This window comes from Ammospiza nelsoni, chromosome 12, assembly GCF_027579445.1.
Source record: "Ammospiza nelsoni isolate bAmmNel1 chromosome 12, bAmmNel1.pri, whole genome shotgun sequence".
Classification (NCBI taxonomy): Eukaryota; Metazoa; Chordata; class Aves; order Passeriformes; family Passerellidae; genus Ammospiza; species Ammospiza nelsoni.
Genome location: NC_080644.1, coordinates 4,604,428 through 4,627,800, shown reverse-complemented (window position 1 = coordinate 4,627,800; position 23,373 = coordinate 4,604,428). Strand labels below are relative to the sequence as shown.

Sequence of the window (23,373 nt, the reverse complement as noted above, 5' to 3'; positions counted from 1 at the left end):
AATGCTCCAAGGCATTAATGTGGAACTAGACTAACTCCATACTCAGGGATGGGAGCAGTGTGGGTAAGCTGTCCCTGTCCTCGGCACTGCCTCGGCCGCGAGCGCAAACCCTGCCTCAGCCCAGGAGAGCAGCACCAGTGCTGGGCATCCTCAGGGATGGGGGACACCATCACCACCATCACCACCATCACCTCCTCCTCCTCCACCTCACCCCGGCGGCGTGTCCGTGGGAGCCAAAACACGGCGATAGCAGAAAAACAAACAGATGGGCCTTTGGTCATGTCACCATTTACTTCGGAGGGTTTAGGCAAGGGCTGTCGGAGATTTCTGTTGCAATAACCAAAGGCTTTATCAATGCTATAGTTCTATGCAGCTACATTGAGTGTGACCAGGGGCCAGCAGAGCCCTCTGGTCAGTATTTTGCATCTGATAACACTGAATTATATACAACATGACGACTAGTTCACCACCTGCTGAGGCTTAAAGATGGCTGTTAAGATTTTGACTCAAAACATCTCCCCCCCCCCACCCCCCCATCTTCTTCCACCCCAGAATGAGTCACCCCCTTAAAAAAAACCAACAAAATGAAACAAAACAAAAAAAGGCAAAAAAGAAACAATCTCCACAGTTCCTTTTTGTTAACTCCTTCCCAGCTAGAACTGGCTTAGGGTCACAGGGAGTGCTGCCCAGGATGGTTGTATGTTTGTTTTCATCACTCCTGAGATTGAAGGGAATCTGACACATGCACCAAAAGGCACTTTCAAATATATATATATATATATATATTTTAAAAACAGTGCTTCTGTTCTAAGAAATTCAAGTTAAGACAGAGTGCCTTTCACTCTCTTTAGTCATAAAGCAGGTAAACGAGCAATATCCCAGCTGACATTAAAAAAACAAAAAAAAAACCCAAAAAGAAACCTGCAGCAGAGACAAGTGTTCATGCGAGACAGCTCAATATTCTAGGAAAAAAAAAATACAACAGAAAAAAAATGAAAAAAAAAAAGAAACCTCCTATATCACCACTAAAAATAACAATACAGTCAGCAGGGGATATTAATTAAAAAAGCTGCCACATCTGTACAGTTCTTGCTCCTGCATCGGCTCTTTTCGTTAACGTTGTCTGTGGGTTCGTTGCTTTTTTTTGTTTCTTAATTTTTTTTCCTCCTTCTTCTTCTTCTTCTTTTTTTTTTTTTTAATTTTTTTTTTTTTTGTTTTGTTTTGTAACAAGATGAGGTCAGTTTAATCTTCCTCTCCTCCCCCGTACATGTCAGCCAGTTTCTTGAAGCGGGGCCCCCAGTCGTTCAGGTAGTCGTAGTCCTGGTCCCCGGAGCTGGAGGAGTTGAGGGAGCTGACGGAGCCCGCGGTGGAGCCGCTGCCCTCGTAGTCAAACACCAGCAGGGAATCGTAGGGGGGGGCTGTGGGGTCGTTGTCTGCTGCACGCAGGCCCTGGGGGGGTGAACGCATGGAGTTAATGCCCACCGTGGGGTTTGAGGGCTGGGGGGATGTTTGGGATCCCTGCAGCAAAGCTAAAAGGGAAAAATGAATGGCCTGGGGCTTCCCGGGTGCAACTCCCGGTAGAGACCTCTCAGCTGCCCCCAGCACAAAACCCAGTAGCTCCCAGTCTCCCTAAAATGACTCGTTATTTCCAATTGTTTATTTACAATGATCCATCCTGGCTCTGAAAAGCTTTCTGTCCTGCCAGCGTGCCCTTGCTGGGGTTGCCTGTTGCGATTTCCATCTTAGCCAATAAACCAAAAACAAGCACCCTTCCTCCCCCACCAATATTTTAACTCTGGTGTTTTTCATTCCTTTAGGAAAACAAAATATAAAAAAAAAAAATCCCTCCTGGCAAAATTGTGCAATTAGGACAGATGTGGGGTGTAGAATCCTGGGCAGAGGGCTGGGGAGCATTGCTGCTCCTGCGCAGCGTGGGCAGCAGCGTGGGCAGGCCATGGAAATGGCCTCGGGATATGGGGAAAAAGAATTGCTTTGCTGTAGAGCCCAGCGTCAGGAAAAGCCTCATGGAATAGCCCTGCAATAAAGCAAATGTTCCACATTCCCACCTTCAGAGGCCCTGACCTCAGTGTGGGGAGATGGAACTGGTTTCAGCAGCAGGGGCGTGTGTGAGGAGAGCGAGTCTTCATGGATGTGTGCAAATGTGAGAGGAGGATGGGCAAAGGGACAAAGGAAAGAGGGATTTTAATGATGAAAATGAGAAAAGCACAGCAGGAAATGCATGTAATAATAGAATTAAATGGCTGTAACATTTATTTTTCTGGCTTAGGAAATGGATGGTGTGCTTTGTCTTGGAGGAAATAATGCATTGATTGGTTTGTAACCACTCAATCACTCAAAACTAAAAATGAGATAAGAAATACCAACCGGATAGATATTTGTACAGGCAGATAAAGGAGAAGTAATCTAAGATAAAATAAAGAAACTCTCTCTGATCTGAGTGTCTCTGTGCTGCAAACTCTTTGAGGCTTTACACCAAATAGAGCTTACGAGGAAGGCACAGACTGCTGAAATAATTACAAGTCCAGGAGCCACAAATGGCTCATTCTGCCTGGGTTCTGAAAAGCATGGTGTTTGTGACACCCACAAGACAGAAATCTTGGGCTTTTTGCTGGTTCAATGCCTTCATTAGGCCAAGCCCTGCATCCTCTGCTCATACCAATCCTTCCCCTGGCTGGCCTCACATTTCTGGCCTGAGCAGTCGCACTGCTTGTCCCGTGCAATCAGGGAAACCTGACTTTAGCTGGCTGCTCAAGCTTTGAAGATGTGACACAGGACCCCCTACAGAACATACCTCGTTAATAAAATCACCAATATCCCCTGGATGTGGGATTACTGGTCTTATGGGATACTGTGGCTCAGCACCAATAGGTCTTTCATCCACCCTTCTGACTCCAGGTGTCTTGTTGAGCACGTGATCCATGGTCTCTGGCTGCTGGAGCTGGCTTAAATCGTAATCCTGTGACAAATGGGAAGGCACAGTGTGAAACCCTGAGCTTTTCCTTCAGATCACCTACTCACTCCATGTGCAAACAAGTCAAGGGCTCTAATTCTGTTTCAGGTGAAGTTTGATGGCAAATCTTATCCCTGGGTATGTAGCACCTCCATCTGAATTACAGATGAACCTGACCTCTGAGGAGCTCATAAAATTGACTTCCTAAGAGTGTATCTTATAAGTTAAATTAAGTATTTAAATACTTTCTGAATATTTCACACATATTCATCCCTAAATATTTGGGATGAAACCCTGGCTTTTGTTTGTGCGCATAGATGTACACATAACTTTTTTTATAAAATAGACAATATAATGTAGAGACACAGAGTTAGTAGACATATTATTGCAATTACATTTCTACAGAAGTAAAAACATTAAAATGTGTATTGCATTTATGCATGTAGACCTTTCAAAGTAATTATGTTCTTTTTGCTTGTGAAAAATCCCAACAGAATAGGTTTCTATAATGAAATGAGAACCAGGTAATATTTCATTAAAAATGTATTCATGTAGGTAATGGTGGTTTGCTGCTTATCCTTTTGCTGTTATTTTTAATGAATCCTTCCTAAAATATTTAAGCCCACTGTGTAGTTGCCTGAAACCAGATACTTCAGCTACTTGGAATGCTTAGAACAGTGCTTTGTTCTACCAGGAAAACTATCCTTGTGCTCAGATGGTGATGACTGAATCTCCAGGAGCAAGATTTATAAATAACTTGACAGCAACAGGAAAAAAAAGAAATGTTAATTGCGAGGATTTTTCTGTGGAATAAGGACTTTTCAAGGTTTGGGTAAACTCTTGCCTCAGAGTTTTCCGTGGCAGCTCTCACCACTCTCACCTGCTCACCACCAGGACCTCCATGGCAGGATGTGCTGCACTGGTTTTGGGGATCCCTAAGCACTGACCTGGAACCATGCAAGCCAATTCAACAAGCAAAAATAAAGCCATTACACAATGTACAGCCATATAATCGGCATGAACATCATATCTGAGAGTGTCCTGGGCTCTTCACTCATGTTTGGCAGGAGTAAAAAACCGGTGACTTCAACACGAGTGACCCAACTTTGCTATTTTAGCTGAGGAATGGCACAGGCAGCAGTGGAAAAAAACATCCCAGGAGTGCAGGCCAGAGAGGTTTTCATGAATATCAGCACTGGTGTCTGTAGCAAGAGCCACTGGAGGAAAAGCTGACGTGTTCAGGCAGCCTGTGGCTCAGGGCTCTGCCACCCAGCACAGCTTTGCCACCGCGCGCTGCGTCGCGAGAGAAAATCCCCAAATCTCTTCAGACATTTCTCACAATCCACGTCCAGAAATTAAAAGAAATTAAAGGCACATTAGAGATGATTAAGTAAATGCAGGGAAAGCCCACAGAAGATCAAGCAAGCCACAAGGGTGGGCAGGGCTGTAGCTGCTGGCTGGTTTTACCAAGATCTCTGGTAAAACACACAATTTTAATTACTTAAATCACAGAAATATGGTTTGAACATGAGTGTCAATGGAGTGATTTATAGTCCTTCTCCAGGAAGGTGCCTAGGGGGTAGAAAAATCCCTGTGGCACTGGCCTCCTGGCATCATCCTGCTTGCACAGGAGGGTGTCCCACTAATATTCTGAATGTCCTGGACCTGCTGTCCTTCCACCACACCAGGGAAGCCAATAAAGCTGCCTGGCCATAAATAAAAGAACACAACCCTTTGCACGTATTTTACTAAAAATATTTTTTTTGAGAGTACAGATTGCCCAGCTGCTCCTTGGCCACAGCTCAGGGTCTCTCCTCACCTGATCCTCCTCTCCACCTCCCTCTTCATCATATTTGAGGATGTTGTCCCTGACGTCGTCCTCGGGGTCGATGAGCAGCTGCTTGGTGTGCCGCTCCTTCTCCCTCCGCTTCATCCACACCACGAACAGCAGGACCATGGCTGCAACGGGGACAGGCTGGGTCAGCTGGCACCTCCTGCAGCACCAGGCCAGGCTCAGGGTGTCCCAACTCCTCACCTACCCCCGCCCACTGCAGAGAACCCCACTGGCTGCTGGCAGGAGGAACAAAATGTTAACCTATTGTGTGGTCTGGTTTTTAAAGGAGAGATCAGTGAGAGCTGTAAATATTGTGACAGATTCCCACTACAAACATTTCTTTAAGATCCATCACCGATGCTGACTGAGCTGATATTAATCAGGAGTAAGACACACAATCAAAGGAGAAGAAACCAGAAAGTGTGAATACTGCAGCTCTCTGAAAATATTTGATCTGAATCCTGAGTTTTCAGGATTAGATTTCCACCTTTATTTTATTCAGGGATATAAAGATGGAGGGAAGAGAGCTGCAGAGAAGGAAACAGGTGCAGATACCCAGCATTTGTGCACAAGGGGCTGTTCCAGCAGCATGGCACAGGTTCAGCCCATGCAGGTCATGAGCCCTGACTGTGACAGTCTCTGCTGCTTCCTGCAGTTGGCCAGGCAAGACTGATCTGGGGAGGATGCACAACACTGAGTCCTGTAATCCAATTTGGCCTCCCTCATATTCCTCTTTGGTCCATGAGGGAGGCTCTTTAGACTTCTGAGATCAGATTAGCCAGGACATTAGCACATGCATTTGGCCATCGACTTGGAAAGCAAATCTCAGATCATCTGAAATCCTTTCAGAGAGCAGGGCTAGCTTTGCAGAACGAGGGAGAGCAAATCTGGTAGCACACAGCCAAGCTCCTCAGGCATCAGCATTTGCATGCCAGGCTTGGCCACTCTCTCTCAGCACAGTAACAGCGGGACATGAGCAGTTCTTGAATCATGAGAAATTTTTCCCTTCTAAAACAACTTTACCCACAGGGAACACTGTCTCACTGCTCCTCAGCCTCACCCTTCAGAGGGACACCCACGTCCCAGGGGCTGGCTGTGTGCTCCCTGTGAATTACTGCATGCAAGAATATCTGGGAACTCAAGTCTCCACTGCCATAAGGCAGCCAGGTCTTGTCTTCTCCAAGAAGGTGTTAATATGTTCATTTTCATTCTTGAACTCAGTGGCTGCAAATAAAGCCCTGAAGAATGAAAGTTCAGCCTGGGCAGGTGCTGCAGCCACACCTCCCACTGCCTGCTGTCCCCTCCATTCTCCAAGCAAGCCCCACACTGAGCTGCAGTGGTGGCAATTTGCAGAAGGGAGCAATGGATGGACAGTGGAGATGGGAAGAAATGTCCCAGGTTCATTTCACCTCAGTCAACCCCAACTGTGCCAAACCAACTCAGCCAACCAAGCAAACTCAGGCAGGATGTGAGACCCCAAAATTTGGGGTTTTTAGCTGAGACCATAATCTGAGGACATCGATGGACATCCAGCCTGCAGGAGGATGAGGTTAGGAGGATCCAAATTCTTCCTCCCAGCACCAAAGTGTTTATACCCAACAAGAATTCAGTAAAATGGGTGAAGAGGACGGGACAGCTAATTACTGCCATTGTGTGCCAACTGGCACATCCCTGCCTGCCAGCTAACAGAATTGCTTTCAGATAGTTCAGCATTTCTTTAATGCTTATCCCAGATCTATTCAAGAAAGAAAAAAAGAAAAGGAAAGAAAATGTAACTCTCATCTGTAATATAAAACCTCAGCTATTTAGCAGACTATTGAAGTCCTTTTTTCATTGTTCCTTTTCAAGTCTCTCACAACAAGATACCTGACTGGTCCACAAAGACAATATTATAATGGTTACTGGGGTTTATCTTTTTATTTCCTCTTTTTTTTTTTTAATGATACTTTTTCATGCACTTGTGGAAAAAATGGTGCCATTAATGCCTTTACAGTTACCTTGGAAAAAAAAACACCTTCAAAGTGTCAATGGTGGATGTAGTGCACTCTCCTTCCTTTTATTCACTCTGCAGAATGGGAAGTGCTATTACTGTTGTTAGAACCATTTTTGCTCTGCATGTAGTTTTCCTTGAAATCTATTGTCTTCACCCTTCACAATTTTTTACTGCATTGCTCTTCTAAATGTGTTATTTGTGCAGCTAATACATCAGGTAGCAAGAAGAAGAGAAAAACCCCTTTGAGCAAAGGTAAAGGCATAAACTTCCTTCACAGGAGCAATCTTGGATCTGTCCCCTTGTTTCTTCTTCCTTTTAAAGTCATCCAACTTTGACCTGCTGACTCTAAAATGGACAAATAGCACAAGAAAATCACTCTTCTGCCTTTTTCTAGGCTATTGTTTAGAGGTCATGATATGAAACAGACAGAAAGGAGGCAAAACACTGGAAGGATGTAACTGTAAAACTGCTCATTGCAAATTACATTTTTCATCACTGATACAGTGCTTTGCAGCTCTCCAAGATAAAAAAAAAAAGTCAATTAGAATTACAATGAATGTAAAAATAAGCTTTTGTAATAAAACCCGTAATTTAAAATGGGATAATGTATCTGAAAATGGAAAGAGGAATCTCTTAAATCAAATGTCCTTCAGCTGAAGTTAATTTCAGTCAATAGGATTTTCAACCTTTTTAAATTGTGTTTTAGCACTGGATTTATACAAGAGCAGCAAAAAGACGACCTGTGTTTAATCACCTCTGGGTGAGCCCAAACTTTGAGCCCAGGGGCAGCAGCAAACCTGCACAGCAAGAAGAGGTGAGGCTGATGAACACCTTCATCTTCATCGGGGTGTGCAACCATGGTGCCCCAACAAGCACCCTGGCTGAAGGGAGCAGCCAAAGCTGGGAATGGGGCAGGAACAGGAGCAGCCAAAGCTGGGAATGGGGCAGGAACTGGGCACCGTGGCTGGGCACAGGGATGGATGTTCCATCAGCTCAGCTGGGCTGCACAAACACCCAGCTCCTTCCTCACCCTCCATGCTGATCCAGCAGATCAATCACACACCAATGCATTCCCAGCACCAGCCCAGGATGTGGATGAAGGCCAGGGTGACCCATTCTCCTACTGTACCCTGTCATGTCCCCATGAGGAGACACTTGGAGCATACATTGCTCTGTCTGTGCTCTGTTAAAACATACTGAGGGTAAATATTAAACGTGATTTAGCACCATAACTCCCATTAGCTTTAATGAGAGTCCCATGGATTCATCCTGTGGTTCTTGATTAATATTTACCTCATTGTTCATTTCAGCGCTTGCTTTTATCTATTCCTACTGTGCCAACTCCTGCTTGAAGTTATAATGATATAATTTTTACTTTTTAGATGTGTGCACACATGGTTATTGGTAATGCTCATGGAAGCTTGGGACTGACAGCACTCCTGGGCAAAAGGGAGAGTTTTGCCTCAAGGAAAGGGATGGCCAGTCCTTCTCTGTGATGTATCCCCAGTCCTCCATCATTTCTGACAAACTGGGAATCCTTCCTCTAAAAACACTCATAATCTCCCCAATCTGATGTAATTTTAAAAGCAATGGGAATAACTACCATTCCTCTTTTCCTTGGAACAACCAGAAAAACACAAGTTATGCACTGGCTTTGCAAGGGACTAGCACAACTCTCATAACCAGTGTATCTGGTAGTGGGAACCAGTATATCCACAGCCAGCTAGACACGAGAGCTGTGGGAGAATCTGACAGAGAAATTTGGAAGGAGCCTTCAACCTTTTCCTGCAAAATGTGGATGATCCTATCACACTCACTACTTACAAGTTGTTGTCAGGTGTAATAATGTTTGCAAAGCTACTGGAAGTCTTAGAAAGACAGGTCTGACACAGGCAGAGCTCATTTTGCTGATGCTGCAGTGAAGGAGGTTTGAATGCAGATATGAACCACCTCCCCAGCCCAAGCTCAGGGACCTGCATGGAGCTTGAAAAATACAAGCTATAGGAAAGAACAACAGGGAAACATGAAGGAGGGTAGATTTAGAGCAGATTTTGGAAGAAATTCTTTAGTGTGAGGGTGTGGCACGGGTTGGCCAGAGAAGCTGTGCCTGTCCCATCCCTGGAAGTGTCCACGGCCAGGTTGGATGTGGCTTGGAGCAACCTGGGACAGTGGAAGGTGTCCCTGCCTGTGACAGGAGGGCTGGAACGAGATGAACTCTAAGGTCCCTTCCAACCCTCAGCAGTGTGTGTTTTCAGGCCAGGCCCTGTGGTACTCACTCAGCAGGATGATGATGCAGATCAGGATGGCAATGATGGCCCCGGTGCCCAGCCCCGCGGCAGCCACGGCGCCGATGGTGGTGCAGTCGCCGTTCTCGTCACACGGGCACACCTTCACCTTGATGACTGAGGTGTTGTACAAGGGGGGGTTTCCTGAGTCTGTCACGATGATGGGCACGTCGTACACTCCTGCTTCCAGGTACATGATCCGCAAACTGAGCTGGGCATAGTCCCCTGGAGACCGAGACAGACAGACAGACAGATGACAGGCACCGGTACAGCCTTGCAGCCACACCTGTGCAGGTTTCTCTGCCAGAGCTCTCTTCTGAGCCCTGCAGAAGAGCTTAGCAACAACACACCGGGCAGGACAGCTTCAGAGCTCTGCCCCAACAGTCTGGCCAACAAGCAGCCTGTGCTTTGCCAAGTTCTGTGTGCTCTCACTGCTGCACTCAGCTACCTGCATGCCATTTGCAAATCCACTTGCATGTGTTCAAAACAGCATCAAACACAAATAGGAACACATGGATAGTGCTTCTTGAGGCTGGGCTGGCCCTGGCCACTTGTGCAGGTTTTGTACTCATTCACCCTTACCCCTTTTTTGGGTACTCACTAATGACAGGCACAGGATTTTGGGAACTCACTAATGACAGGCACAGCCAGGTAATCCCGTTGTGACTGAGCCCTGAGCTGTGAGGGCACGAGCTGTTGCCCCTGGTCTAGCACCCTCTGCCAGACCTCAGCAAGAGGGACCAGCATTGAAGCCAAAACCAGCCCACAACTCCATGGTATTTTCCATCCTCTGCTGAAACTGCCAATAAGCAGAGCAATTAGGGCCATTTGTGGTTGCACGCTGCAATATAAAAATCCTTCACATACTGGTAATCTTCACACTTACCTAGCCCTCCTGGTTCCATGGTAAATTAAAAGGCTGCCTTTATGCAATTATGGTCAGAGAAATGAACATTGATCCTGATTGTGGCTTATGACAATTACACTGGAGGAACATAAGGAAGACTGATAATAGCTTTTTTCCCCTTGGCCATTATGGATGATTTATACTCTGTTCACAACTGATAACTGTTCATAATTATGAACTGCATTAAAAAAAGCCAAGTGCCAAGGCTCTTAGAGTTATACTGCAGGTCTGATACAAATCATTCCTGATTAACTATCTTGTCTATAACATCGGCCGTAATGTGCTTTAAAAAATAAAAATCGCATTAAAAAAAAGTGGGAAAGTTTTCAATTCGGAAGCCACATGTGGGGCTCATCAGCGAAGCGGAGCCCAGATGTGATGCAGACATCTTTTCATAAAAATCCTTTCTTTAGGATTTTCCTTCTGGGAAGCTGAGGCCCCAGAAAAAGAATGTAAACAATGGTTATCTGCTGCTGTGGAATGCAACAGGTGCACCTGTGATTAGTGGATGTGTATAATTAATGGCAATCAAGGACCGAGCTCTCTCTGGGACAGAGTCAGAGAGAGCTCCTTTGTTATCATTCTTTTCTATTCTATGCCTAGCTAGCCTTCTGAGAACTTTCCTTCCATTTCTTTTTAGTATAGTTATAATGTAGTATATATATCATAAAATAATAAACGGAGCCTTCTGATCACGGAATCAACATTCTCGTCTCTCTCTTCACCTCAAAACCCTTGTGACCACTGTCACACAGATGAGCTCAGGATTGCCTGCCCCGTTTACCATTGAGCCTGGAGATGGTCCAGTTCTTCCTCACTGCAGAGGGCACGCTGGGCAGCTCGAAGACGAAGGGCCCCACGTTGGGGTCGATGTCGGCGTCGGCGGCCGTGATGTTGATGACGTTGAGGTTGGGCTTCTCGCAGATCTGCGCCTCCTTGGGCAGCAGCTCGGGCGCGTTGTCGTTGATGTCGATCAGGTAGATCTGCAGCGTGCCCGTGCCGCTGGCTGGGGGGATTCCTGCACGGGAAACACCGACCTGTATTGCCAGGAGGAGCTTGCCCAGGGACCACAGAGACCCCCTGGCTCTGAACTGAGGCTCATGAGGATGAACCTTTTCCCACCATCTCCCCTCTCCAGGCAGCCTCGTGCTGCTGTAGCACCATGTCTGGGGCTGTAGGGTCACCATCCCTCCAGCGGGATGGGAAGAGCAAGCAGAGGGATTGGCAACACCACACACTAGCCCCCTTTCTGCCTTCCAGGGCCAATAAACCAGGATTTTCACCTTCCCTCCCCGGACCTTATAAGGCACATACTGCACTTCCATGGTCCCTGCTTTATGTGGTATAAAACTTCCCCAAGCCTCCCAATGTTGCTGTTTTTCACTCCTGCAGAACAGGAGGTTGAGTTCTGCAGATCTGTAGCCTGCAGCAATGCCCCCAGTCAAACTAAAACTGCAAGCAGGTGATGCCAAGCTGCTCCTGCAAATCTTAGTAATGGCTGTTTTGAAGAAGAAAAACCATTAGAAAGAGAGCTGACAAGAGGAAGAAGAGGGCTTGGAGGGGAGAAAAACCTACATAGTGAAACCCATCGGTCAGCATTTACTGTAGCGCTTGCTGGCCAGTTTTCAGCTTTGCAGACCATTACTCTGCTTCAAAGAAAGCCCAGCATTGTCCCATATCCACCCCCAGCTTTAGTGGTGAGAGGTCCCTGCTCAAAGACCACAGTGTGAGCCACCACCAGACCTGCTGGGTCACTAACCCTCAGCAGCAGTGTTAGGTCCCACCACACAATTCCCCATCCTCTCCACGTCTGTCCCAACCAGCAGGGATGTCACAGCACAGCAGTCCTGGTCCTCCACCTCTTCTTGATGGAGACTCACATTTGTCAGACTAATGACTACTCACACAAAGTAGTATCTGCCCTGGCAGGAGAGAACAGCCTTCCCAGAAATGGCACAGTGTTTTTCTTTTTTCTCCCCACACGTTTATCTGGCAGCTCCGTGTTGGCCTGCCCTCTGCCTGCATGGCTTCAGCAATTCTTTTTAAAGTTTGTGTTTTCAGTCCTGGCCCTTCCTCCCAGTGCTAGATACAAAGCTACACAAACCACTTCCCCATCAGGCTTCTGCTTCCACAGACCTTCCTTCCCACATTCCTTTCTCCATGTCTCAAGGGAGCCTCAAAAACTCTGAAGGAGCCCTGGAAATCCTTTTTTTGTGCTTTCTACATAAGCTCTTCAATCATGGACTCTCATCCTTTCATCCTATAAGTACGGGGTAGGTCTCCCTCTAAAACAATGTCTTTTGATCAGCCTTGAAAGCTTCTGGAGAGGCAGACAGCTCACCAGGACACTGGGGCTGGACATGAAAACTGACTTTTGGGACCAAGCAAAGTGATTTTACTGCTTTCACATTACCCAGAGTATCTTCTGGGATAAAAGCACTGTAACCTCTGAGACAGACTGAACACAAACCCTCAGTCCTGAGAGGCACTAACTGGCACGTGGCTGAAATAACCTGCAATTGCTGCACCCACAAATGCACTTTTGTTGGGCCATTGAGTATTGTTGGGATCTGAGCCCTGGTATTTTTGTTTCTTTGTGTTCCCGAGTGCAATTCCAGGCCAGTTTTAGGAGAAATGAAAAGTAAACAAAGTTTTAATGGCCATGTCCTACAAACTATGGAACATTTCAAATTATTTCAGCTGTCTTATATGGAGAGAGCAAGGACACAGAGCAGGTGCTGATGTGCAGTGAAGGATCCTTGGACTTTATCCTCAGGAGATGAGGACTAAAATAGCACCACTGACTCCAGTGGAGAAGCTGGTGTGATCCCTGAAATTAAGACTGAAATACTAACGACAAAAGGAAGAAGAAAATACAACTTCTGCATCTACATTTAACTGCTGAATTCTCCATCACTGCCTTTTTCACGGGGCCAGTGTCTGCATTCCCATGGCAAGTTGTAAGCCAAGTTTTCATGCTCAGCTCTTTGTTTCTTGAAACCTGCTGGAATATGACACATTTAAGCTCTTGGCTTCCCTGGGAGATTGGCTGAAATTGGCCAAGGGGTTCAAACACTGTCAGGCTCCACTCTTGTGTAGACACACTGTGATCCAAGGGACTCTCTCCTCAGAAAGCAGGTTAAAGCCATGCTCTTGATCAGGATTCCCTTTTTGCCCTCCTTACACTGCAGCCAAGACTTTTCTTCAAGACAGCACCTCTACACTGGAGCCCAGGGAGAGAAAGAAAGCACATCCAAGGAATATTGGCTAAACTTCTTTATCATGTACTGAGAACAGCAAAAAGAACTTCAAGGAAAGAAGATGCTGCTGCTTCTTCAAGAAAGAGAGAAAAATCCCCAGCAAAACCCTTGACCCAAAGCTTTTCTTTGATGCTGGAGAACCTGGAACTTGGGAGCAATGTGGTAAGAGTCTATTAGCCTAGATGAAACTTTAGCTGTTATCCTAAGCACTCTAGACAGAATTTTAAATAAGGTGTTGCTTTATGTGCATTTTAATGGCTGCAATATACCAGTGATAGATTAATTTTTCAGAATAAAGAGATTTATCTAGGCCCTCACTTTCTGAGCTGCTGAATGATGGATGTGGAGGTGCTGATGCACTGCTGCATCAGCATCACAGCCAGGGAAAGGGGTTAACTCCACATCACACTGCACCAAGTGCCTGAATTTGTAAGGTCAGATGGTGAGGATTAGGTTGATAGGTTCAAACTGTACCACTGCATCTGTGAACAGCCTTGGCCTACTCATTTGACCTGTTTTGCCCTGTGGCTTTTGCAGATGAACACCACTGGATCCATTTGAGAATGTTCTGAATTGCCCTGTCCTCGCTGCCTTCACGGAGGGGAATCTCAGGATGGGGCTGTGGGGTGAGTCCTACCATTTATGGCACAAAGAAGGGGCAAAATGCACTTCTTGGTACGGCTCCTCTGCACTGAAACTCCTCCATGAGTTTCCCTCACCCCTGTGACCTGGGATGCAATGACTGAAGTGATGCATGGAGCCCCAGAGGGAGGAAGTTTTCATTAGCTCTGCAACCACCACCAAATCTGCTCATAATGACCAGGGCACCTCCAGCCTGAGGGATCACACAAACACTGCCCTGGAAGCACCTGCAGACTATAAGCAATATACTGAGGTGCTCACAGCCAAGCCCAGACTGAACTGTGCTGCTGAAGCAGGGCTCTGGTTTGAGTGCAGCACCCTGCAGTGGGAAATGAGGGTGGGTGAGGGGGAGGAAGGCCTTCTCCTTGTCCTGGGAAACTCCTGAGCCTTTTCCAGATGGAGGAACTGAGGGATGAAATTCCAGCATGGCCACATTTGGGTGTGGTTAGCACAACTCATCAGTTCCTCCTGGATTAGGAAAAGCAGAGCAGCAGGACTGGGTGCCTGCCCTTGAGTGAGACCAGTGCAGCTCTGAGTGCTGACTGGACCAAAAGCACTGAGTGATCTCCAATGAGAACAGCAAACAGAACTTCTCCAGGAGATCTGACTGGCCTGAGTGGCCTTGGTAACAAGCACAGCAGCACCCAGATGATCTGATGATGGCTGCACATTTCAGGCAGGCAGTGGCCAGAAGGAGCCCAGCTCCAGTGACAGACACACCTTTTATGAAAGCCACCACAGGTTCAACAGATGGGCTTATTTTTAATACCCTCCTGCCATCCCATAAAATTATTTCTGGTTTCCTGATGGAAGGCTTCCTGAATGCTGTGATCAGTGCCTTTGGGAGGACTACCAGGACCTGTGTGCTCCGCAGCCCCTGGAGAGCACATCCCTCTGACACTTTTTTAAGTTCAGGCTACACCGCCACACTGAACTCCCCAAATCAATTTTCCATTTGTCCTCCCTTTCCCTTAATAACACTCCCCATATACTGTGCACATTTAATTTACTCCAGCAATTTCCCGTCCCACTTTCACATTTTTTGACCATAAAAACCTGGGAAAAAGATAACTTATACTGACAACTCTGTCAGGGCATCATTTCTCTTAATGCATCACATTAGAGTCTTATTGAAGCATGAACAATGTGAAGCCTGGGCTCACCGTTGTCAGCCGCCAAGAATGTGGCCTCGTAGACATTATTCTTAATGTAGTCTGACTCTCGATCAAGGACAGCAGCAGTAGTGATCTGACCATTTGTGGCATTAATGTTCAGCCAGTTTGCAGGATCTGACAGCTTAGAGTATCTACAGAGAAAGGAAATAAATACATGGCAGTCTTTTCACTGACATATCCTTAATATTGCTTGAAATACGTTTTTTTTCCTGGACTCCTGACCTGTGATTCAAAGGACCTTTGGATAACTGGTTTTGTTGACAAACACAATGCTAATTGAGCATCCGGTTTTTGACCTTTACAATTATTCAATTTTTCAATTACTTTAGTTTTAAAGGTTCTTCTTTCCACTAAGTGCCACTTACATGCCAGTTTCCTGCTGCTAGGAGAGGGCATTTCCTGAGGTCTCTGCAGCTGAGCACAAATGGGGTCTGCAAAGACCATTGCATTCATATGCCTGAATTAGAGGATGGATTCCTCCTTTCCCCTGCTCCCAACCCTGCCCTTCTGAAAACAGCTTTTTAAAGTCAAAGATATTCCTGTTTTCTCTCCACCACTAATAAACAGCAGTTTGGGAATACCACACTGTCAGAGTTACCTCCCAACTACTCAGTTAACTCACAGCTGTGTTCTATTCATGTCCCATGCAACCAGCTGAGAAAATGGGGTTTTTTTGGGCAAATTTTTCCTCTGTTCTCCAGATCAGTGTGTTCAGTTCATCCTTGCTTGTCTTCTTGCTTTTCTGCCTCCCAGTTTTGTTTGAAGTGAGATGGACCATAACTATCCAACTGGAAGCTAGTAAATGGCCAAATGGGTAAATTACTGAAATAAGCAAAGAGAATTTTTTATGGGTAACTCAGACCTGCTGATAGTTTTATATAATTTGTCATTAGATATGCTGGTGAGAGCTTTACTGGCTTCTGGTGAATATCTCTTTCCAGAATTGGGCTGTTTGAAGCAGAAACTCAAAGGGAAACCTGAGCTGAGTCAATCCATGTGAAGAGAAAAGCAACACACAGCTGCACAAACTCCTGCCAAAGGAAAGAATTACATTTCATGGAGCTAGACTCTTTGGGATGTTTTCATTTCAATATCACTGCTGTGAGGCTCCTGCCCTTTCTCTGCTGAATGACCAGGGATCCAGTTTCAAAGCTGGCTTTGTGAATGTGTCTGTGGCTAATGAGGATAACCTGAGGTGTGACACTGCCCATGCCAAGCTGTGCATTACTGGAGATGTTCCTGCTTCCTCATCTTCTATTTGTAAAATATCTATTTTATCAAAGACTATTTAGAGACTGAAATCTGTATGCAAGGCTCTAGCAGCTGGATCAGCTCTGCAAAGTGCTTATCATGGATCTGTAGGTTTAGCCTTTTGGGGAATCTTTTTTCCTAACTCACCAATGACAACTGTGAAGTAAAAAATAAAATATCTTTTTTACATCTGACAAAAACAGGACCCCAAAACCACCCCACTGCTTCCTGCAGAGCCTGGGCATTGGCTGTCCTGATGCAAAGGGAGAGAGATTCCAAACAATGGGGTTTGGAAATGCTGGTGGATGCACAAAATGCATATCCTGGAAGCCATAGAAAGAAACAACCCAAGTAACTGGCTGGTCATACTCACAGGAAACCTCAGCAGACCCTGCACCTGCCCTGTGCAATGACAGCTACAGCAGGAACTCGTTTGGGTTACAGATCACCCCCCTCCAGGTTAGAGGGAGTACTCAATCACAAATGAGTTGTTCTCTCCTCTGAATGCCAGCCTTGGTACAGACATCAGGGAAATAAAGACCCTTCAAAGGCCAATATTTCAAAAAGAACGTAAGAAAAATGGGCTTGTTAGTTAGGATGGTCTCTTTCCTCCAAAGTCACAATCCCTGTCTAAAGACAACAAGATGAGGCAGTGAATAAACTACCATTTTCTAGACCCGACAGCTCTGTGCCAGGTGAAATATTTCAAACTCTTCCTGACATTAAATGTCACAACTGATGCAAGTTTAAATGGCCTCTGCCGTTGTCATGTCGTATACTCAGGTTTTGCCAAAAATACCACAGCTCTTACAGACTGCGAGCAAAAAAGAAAACAATTTCTGTGGATGTAAAAGTATCCAAGATCAGGAAATGCATTTCCTCTCTGCACAGAGGGAGCTGAAATAGTTGTGAAAGTGTCACAAGGACTCGTTCTCACCTACACTTTTCTGCCAATTATTTCCTGCTGGGAAGGTGTGTGAGCTGGGGTCCTGGACCCTGCGTTCAGTCCCTGCTCTGCCCAGGTGGGACAAAACAGAGTGAGTGACACCCCCTGGTCACAGCACGAATTTAAAGTGATCTTAAGCTGACTGGATGGAAATCTGACTTTTACAAGGTTACAGTTTTGCCAGCTGAATCCCATTCATAGGGAAAGCAGCTAAGGGAGGTTATGTTAGGGAGGTGCTCTGAAGAAAAAGGGAAGTTTGGAACAAATTGCACCTGCTGGGAGCAGGCAGTGGGAGCACTGGTGAGATACAGACCAAGTGCCAATGGCCTGTGAATGGGTGCTTGACTGCTCAGGCAACGCTGAACAATCTGGCACTTTAAAAGCCTGCCCAGCAGCTGTTTGTAACCCCAGCAGCCTTGCTCTGAACTAGCCACAGCTCCTCTTGCACTGCGCTTTTAAGCAAGGTTGAACCTAAATGCTCTGGAAGCAACACAAGGCATGATTAAAAATCCCAGCCATTCCTTTTGAAAACCCAGGCCTTTCTATGCCTCAGTTTTCCCCCTTAAAACAGAAATAACAAAGATGCCTTTTCCTAAACCTCTGTGTTTATGAAGTGCATGAACCACACAGGTCAGAGCACCCTGGGTGAAGCAGAGCCAAAGACTGGGTACAAAGAAGCCCTGATCTCTGTAACAATGCACAAATCTGCCTCACTTGAAGGTGTGATCTGCCCCCCAGCAAGCCAGTAACCCAGGATCCAACTCTGTCTGCTCTCCTTGACCCAGCTGCTCAGAGCCTGCCTTACCTGGAGCAGGGGGCTGTGAGCTTGCAGATGCTCGACTGCAGGTGCCACTCCCTGCCAAGATCTCATCCACATCCCACCAGCCACTTTGGAAATCAGCTCTCAGCTGTTTATCTCCCCATATATTCATGCAGCTGAGCCCCCCCAGCTGCAGGGGAGCCCCAGGCTGCCTGGTGTCCCACCTTACTGCCTGCTGCATGAAGCGGTCGGGATCCACCGCTGAGAACGTGGTCAGCACCGTCCCCGTGGGCACCCCTTCCTCCAGCCTGATCAGCTTGTGGTTGGTCGGGAAATACGGGGCCTCGTTGACATCTGTGACCGAAATGGTGACTCCTGCTGTCGACTGGAAGGACATCTGGATGCCACTGGCCAGGGGAGCTTGGTTTGACACCATCACTGTCAGCATGAAAGCTCTGTTCATCTCGTAATCCACTGCCTGAAACAAACAAACAAGTGTAGAGCCAAGCAGAGAATAAATTCTACCTTCTGGCTGGGAGCTGCAAGACTGGAAGACAGATGATATCAAAGTCATTGCCTGATCTTGTTTCCTCCTGAGCTCAGTTGTTTTGAAGGTGTAAATCCAGGGCAACTTCAATCCAGTGGAGGATTTGGCCATCCAGTTTTTGGAGGGTCAAGTAGTTAAAAAAAAAATTCCGCAAAGGAAAAACTGCAAACAGCAGGGAGCATTTGCCCTGTGTTTTCTTCCAATGCCAAGTGGTTTCCAAAAGACAACCTGCCTGTGAGAGCTGAGCATCAAATGAACAAACCCACCCAGGGCTGCTCTAATGCAACAGGTGGAGCCTGTTCAGAGGGTTGGGACGAGCACTTAGCAGTGCCATTAGCACTGAAACTGCTGACTGTGGAACCAGGACAGTCTCTGTGGACTCATGAGCCTGAAGGGCTCTTTATTTTCCCTCTTAAATGAGTTTAGAAGCAGAGGTGGAGCTGCCAGGAACAATCCCTGGTAAGGTTAAGCAGGTGGTCCTTCCAGTGGGACCTCTCATCCTCCTGCAAGGCACCTCGTGGTCTCTGGAGGTTGCCTACAGCTCTTACAGCTGGGTTTTGCTGCTGGGAGGCCACAGATCTCTGCTGAACACACACATGAAGACAATGTGTCTGTCCCAGGAGCCAGGCAGAGTGAAAAGCCTTTGCTGGCACGACTGACTGAGCCCAGTATAATAATAATTTCTAAACCATCCCACTAATTATTATGAGGGAAGTCGCTAATCATCTGCCAGGGAGGCTTGAGTTATGCAGGATCACACCTCTGCTTGTTAAAAACTGCTTTGCCATGATTTATAAATTTAGAAGCATATCCATCCTCCCTAATACCTTCTCCAGCGCTGAGTCTGCAGAGCACTCACTCAGGGTGTGAAACACCACAGCTACACCGACATGGACAGGGATTTACAGCAGCAGGAGCTGCCTGCCATGTCCTGTTTAAAACCCAGTATTGTCAGGAGGGAAATCAAATCATAGGAGCCTACACGAGAGAAACAAATTTCAGGGGCAAGAGGTAAAGCAGCGGAATCTCTCCTCGATTGAAGTGCAAATGTTCCCCATGCTAAATGGCTTCCTGACAGGCAGGGCCAACATTTAATAAATAAAAGGAAGCATAAAGATTCCCAGTACACCCACCCGTGCTGACTCACGGACTTGTGCTGCATTCAAAACCAATGCATGCTAAAAGTTCCCATTTAAACCCTATTCAAGGCCTTGAAACAATTTGACTAATGCATTTCCTCAATCTCTTTTCACACCCCCTCTAATTTATATTCCTGCAGCTTTCTTTTTTTTTTTCTTCTTTTTTTTTTTTTATGCTGTTCTGTTTGCTAGGCTGTCCACAGCCACCCTGCACCCAAGGGGGCTCAGAGGCAGCTGGGGCTGAGCAGCTCCATGGGGAATGATGGGGGCAACTCAGGACACAGCTCTGCTAGGATGTGGCCAGATGTAAAGTAGTGGGGCTTTTCCCCCCAAAAAATGCAGGGCTGCTCTCTCAGCTTCTTCCTCTTTCTTCTGGTAGCAACAAAACTTGGGCTGAAGAAAAAACATGCAAGGAGCAGAGATGGACCAGGATCAGGCATCCCAAAGGATGTCCAGGAGGCATCAGTGTCACCAAACAGTGTCCACCACACTTCAGTCAGCAAGGCAGAGCTTATCTGCTCATCTCTCCTGTGTCCACCAAGTCCTATTTCGCATAGTTTTGTAAAAAAAAAAAAAAAAAGGTAAAATCAAGAGATCAAGAGTCTGTGCTGTCCTCACAGTTTGGGCTATTGAGCCCCATGGCACAGCAGCCCCTTGCAGGCACTGTCCAGCCCTAAGGCAGAACTTCTGTCACACCTTTATAAGCAATTTATACCAGAACTGTTCTTACCTCTGCTCCCTAAAGCTGCCTCCCTCTGAGGATAATGGTGCACAGAGCACTCAGTGTTCCTTACACCACACTCCTTCCACCTCCATGCATCTCACTGGAAATGCTCTACACTGGTCATTTAACGTGGTTTTAGGGACATGGTGAACTTTGCATTGCTAGCTTAACAGCTGGTTGGTCCTAGAAGTATTTTCCAACCAAAATGATTCTTTGATTCTATGACAGCAGGATCCTGAAAAAGCCCACAGAGCTGCTACACCTGGGACAAGGACATGTGGGACTCTTGCATACTTTGCACTTGACATGAAATTAAAAAGCAGCACTTTGGCAGGTACTCCTTGCTGGATGTCTGGTGTGTGATCTGGCTGTGAAACACCCCCTGGAGCTGCTGCACATCCTCCTCCTTCTGCAGCACCCCCAACCTGGCTGCAGCAGAGCAATGCCGAGGGCTTCCCACGTCTCCTCCTTTTCTTGGGGTACTTTTAACTGAAGTGAACAAATCTGCCTGGTGTTATAGTTGAGGCAAATAATAACTGAAGCTTCAGCAGCATCTCCATTATAAATTCACAGCTCTGATCCATGCAGAGTTTATAATAACATTTTACTTAGCTGGCTGCCACAGGGCAGCCACTGCTGCTCTGGGAGATTGTCTTCAGACTCTGCGGTGTCTCATCTGAGTGAGAAGTTTCTCTCTGCCCTTGATCAAGGCTTTCTTTGAAGATTAGGGTCTTGCACAGTTATGGAAATGGTTTGGAAAGGCAAGAACAGAAAAGGGAAATGTTATAGTTTTGGTGATCACACTGGACATACAGATGGGGTTTTGCTGAGGGCAGCTTCAAAATGGCCCCCATGAGCATAATCTAAACTCCAAAGGGAAATCTGGCTTGGAAGGATTTCTGGCCCTCCATTTCAGGCCCCTGAAATGCTGGTGAAGTGGTGAGATTCTGCACAGAGCCTCTGTCCCTGTGCTGCTGCTGTCACTCCTTTGCTTGCAGCAGGAGTGATCTGTGAGTGGCTTTGAAGAGCCACGTGAAAATCCAGTCATGTAGGGTCTGTAAATAAATGTTCATTACTTGACTTTACTTTTTTCACCCGTGTTTTCAACCCACATCAGTGATCAAACCAGCAAGGGACTGCTCCAATACAGCAAAGAACAAGCTCTGACTGGCCACCCAGTCTGATGAGAATACATGCCCCAAATCTTTAAACATATTCACTTATTAACAGAGAACAAAATATTTCAAAGAAGGTGGAATCCTAAGAGTCTTCCCTTCTTCACCATGAAAATTTAATCACAAGCAATTTCACTCATTCTCCTTGCTGAAAATACACCAAAAAGCCTCCCACCCAGACAGGGTAGGGAACCCTGTGCCCAGGGGGATCAGGTGAGGTGATGTAGTGAAGACATCCAATGCAATTTCAAGCTCTGAGCTCAGCTTGATGAGACAGATGGGATTTTCATGTGGTTCTCTGCTTTGTGATCACTGTGGGTTACACAGCAGTGGAAAATCAACACCAGCATCAATGGTGTCTTGACAAATCTGCCCTGCTTTCTGCCTGCAAGTTGTGAATAAGGGAGGGTTCATTATGCACAAGTCCTTGTGCAGCAGTGTTGATCATGCAAATCCCCTGTTGTTCACTTTGATGTGCCTTTAAACTACTGTCCTGACACTTTGCAAGATTAAAAATAAGGGGTCCTCCCCTACTTGCAGTGGAAATGTTGGCATTTCAATTTCAGACTGGCTGCTGATGTCAGTGGAAGTTAAATTTTTGCACTTTTCTTCGTTGAATGTTTTCTGTTTAAGCAGAAAATATAGATTTGGATATGTGTATGCTTACACACATACATGCAACCATATACACATGTCTAAGCTTGAAGAGGTTTCATAGTAAGGGTGTCAACCATCATCACAGAGCAATAAAAAGTGATAAATGAGAGGACCCTGCTGAAATACCATCTGGCAGGTAGGATGGTGTGTCCCTTGAAGTTTCAGCAGAGCAGCATCTGCAGACACACACACATAGCCAGGGGTCAGGGAACAGGACAGGCTCACACGTTCCTGCAAATGTGACCTCACTGATGCCACCTCTCCTAAGACACAAACTGCACATTAGGAATCACTGCAGCTTGTTTAGATAATAACAAGCAAACAGGGCTCAACACAGAGCTATCCTTGAATTATGCTGCTCTTTAAACTTAGCATTTCTACCTGTGTTGTTGATTAAAACTTTTTGTGAGGGAAGGCCAGACTTGTCAGAAGGTGCTGCCTTTATCCACCCCATTAATCCTTCCCATGTGCAGTGCACAGTGTGTGTTGTGCAGCTCCTGCACATCTCAACAGCCTCTGTGTGATGTCTCTGCTGGTTTTTGTAGTCAGAGGGAGCACCCACAGGCATCTTATCTGGGAAGAGCTTCAGTGAATGCTGAGGGATCCAGTGGTGTCCTGGCTGTGTGTAATGACTGCAGAAACACTCACTGGCCTCACAACTGCAAGAGAAGCAAATGCTCCAATGAAGATAGAGTCATGTTCTTTGGAAACATGGAGGCAAGGAAGGAAACACAATTTGGCACTTGCTGCAGGTATCTTGAGGCTTCCAGCTCTATCAGCACATGGAGGGAAGAATGGTGGATATTTCTGGTTTGATTTCTTGGAACTCTTTAGACAAGATCTTCTGCTGATCCACCTGGGGGTGGCTTTGAGTGGAGCTGTCCTGAATGGAGGACCTGTCCTATACTGTGTGTTTATCACTCAATACCAGGAAAAGGAAAATCCCTCCAGCAGTTTTGCTGCCAAACAACTCAGTCAAAAGGAAAATTTCCTTCCCTTCTGTTACCAGAAAACTCACTCCTCCTGAGGTCTCCGACACTCCCTGCTTTCACAGAGAACAACTTGACTGACCCAGACAGTGAAACAGTGCCCTTGATCCACAGCAAA

General features: G+C 46.3%; 1 protein-coding gene across 1 annotated transcript in view; it reads right to left on the bottom strand.

Annotated features, from left to right (window-relative positions):
* Positions 1-584: 584 nt before the first annotated feature.
* Positions 585-23,373, bottom strand: part of CDH4 (cadherin 4) — a 417,132-nt gene continuing 394,343 nt past the window's right edge. The window contains exons 10-16 of the mRNA XM_059480662.1: positions 18,249-18,502; positions 15,056-15,198; positions 10,775-11,008; positions 9,075-9,308; positions 4,791-4,930; positions 2,813-2,977; positions 585-1,449 (exon numbers count right to left, since the gene is read on the bottom strand). Coding sequence (XP_059336645.1) covers positions 1,243-1,449; positions 2,813-2,977; positions 4,791-4,930; positions 9,075-9,308; positions 10,775-11,008; positions 15,056-15,198; positions 18,249-18,502 — 1,377 coding nt within the window. The 3' untranslated portion in view covers positions 585-1,242. The remainder of the gene's footprint in view (positions 1,450-2,812; positions 2,978-4,790; positions 4,931-9,074; positions 9,309-10,774; positions 11,009-15,055; positions 15,199-18,248; positions 18,503-23,373) is intronic.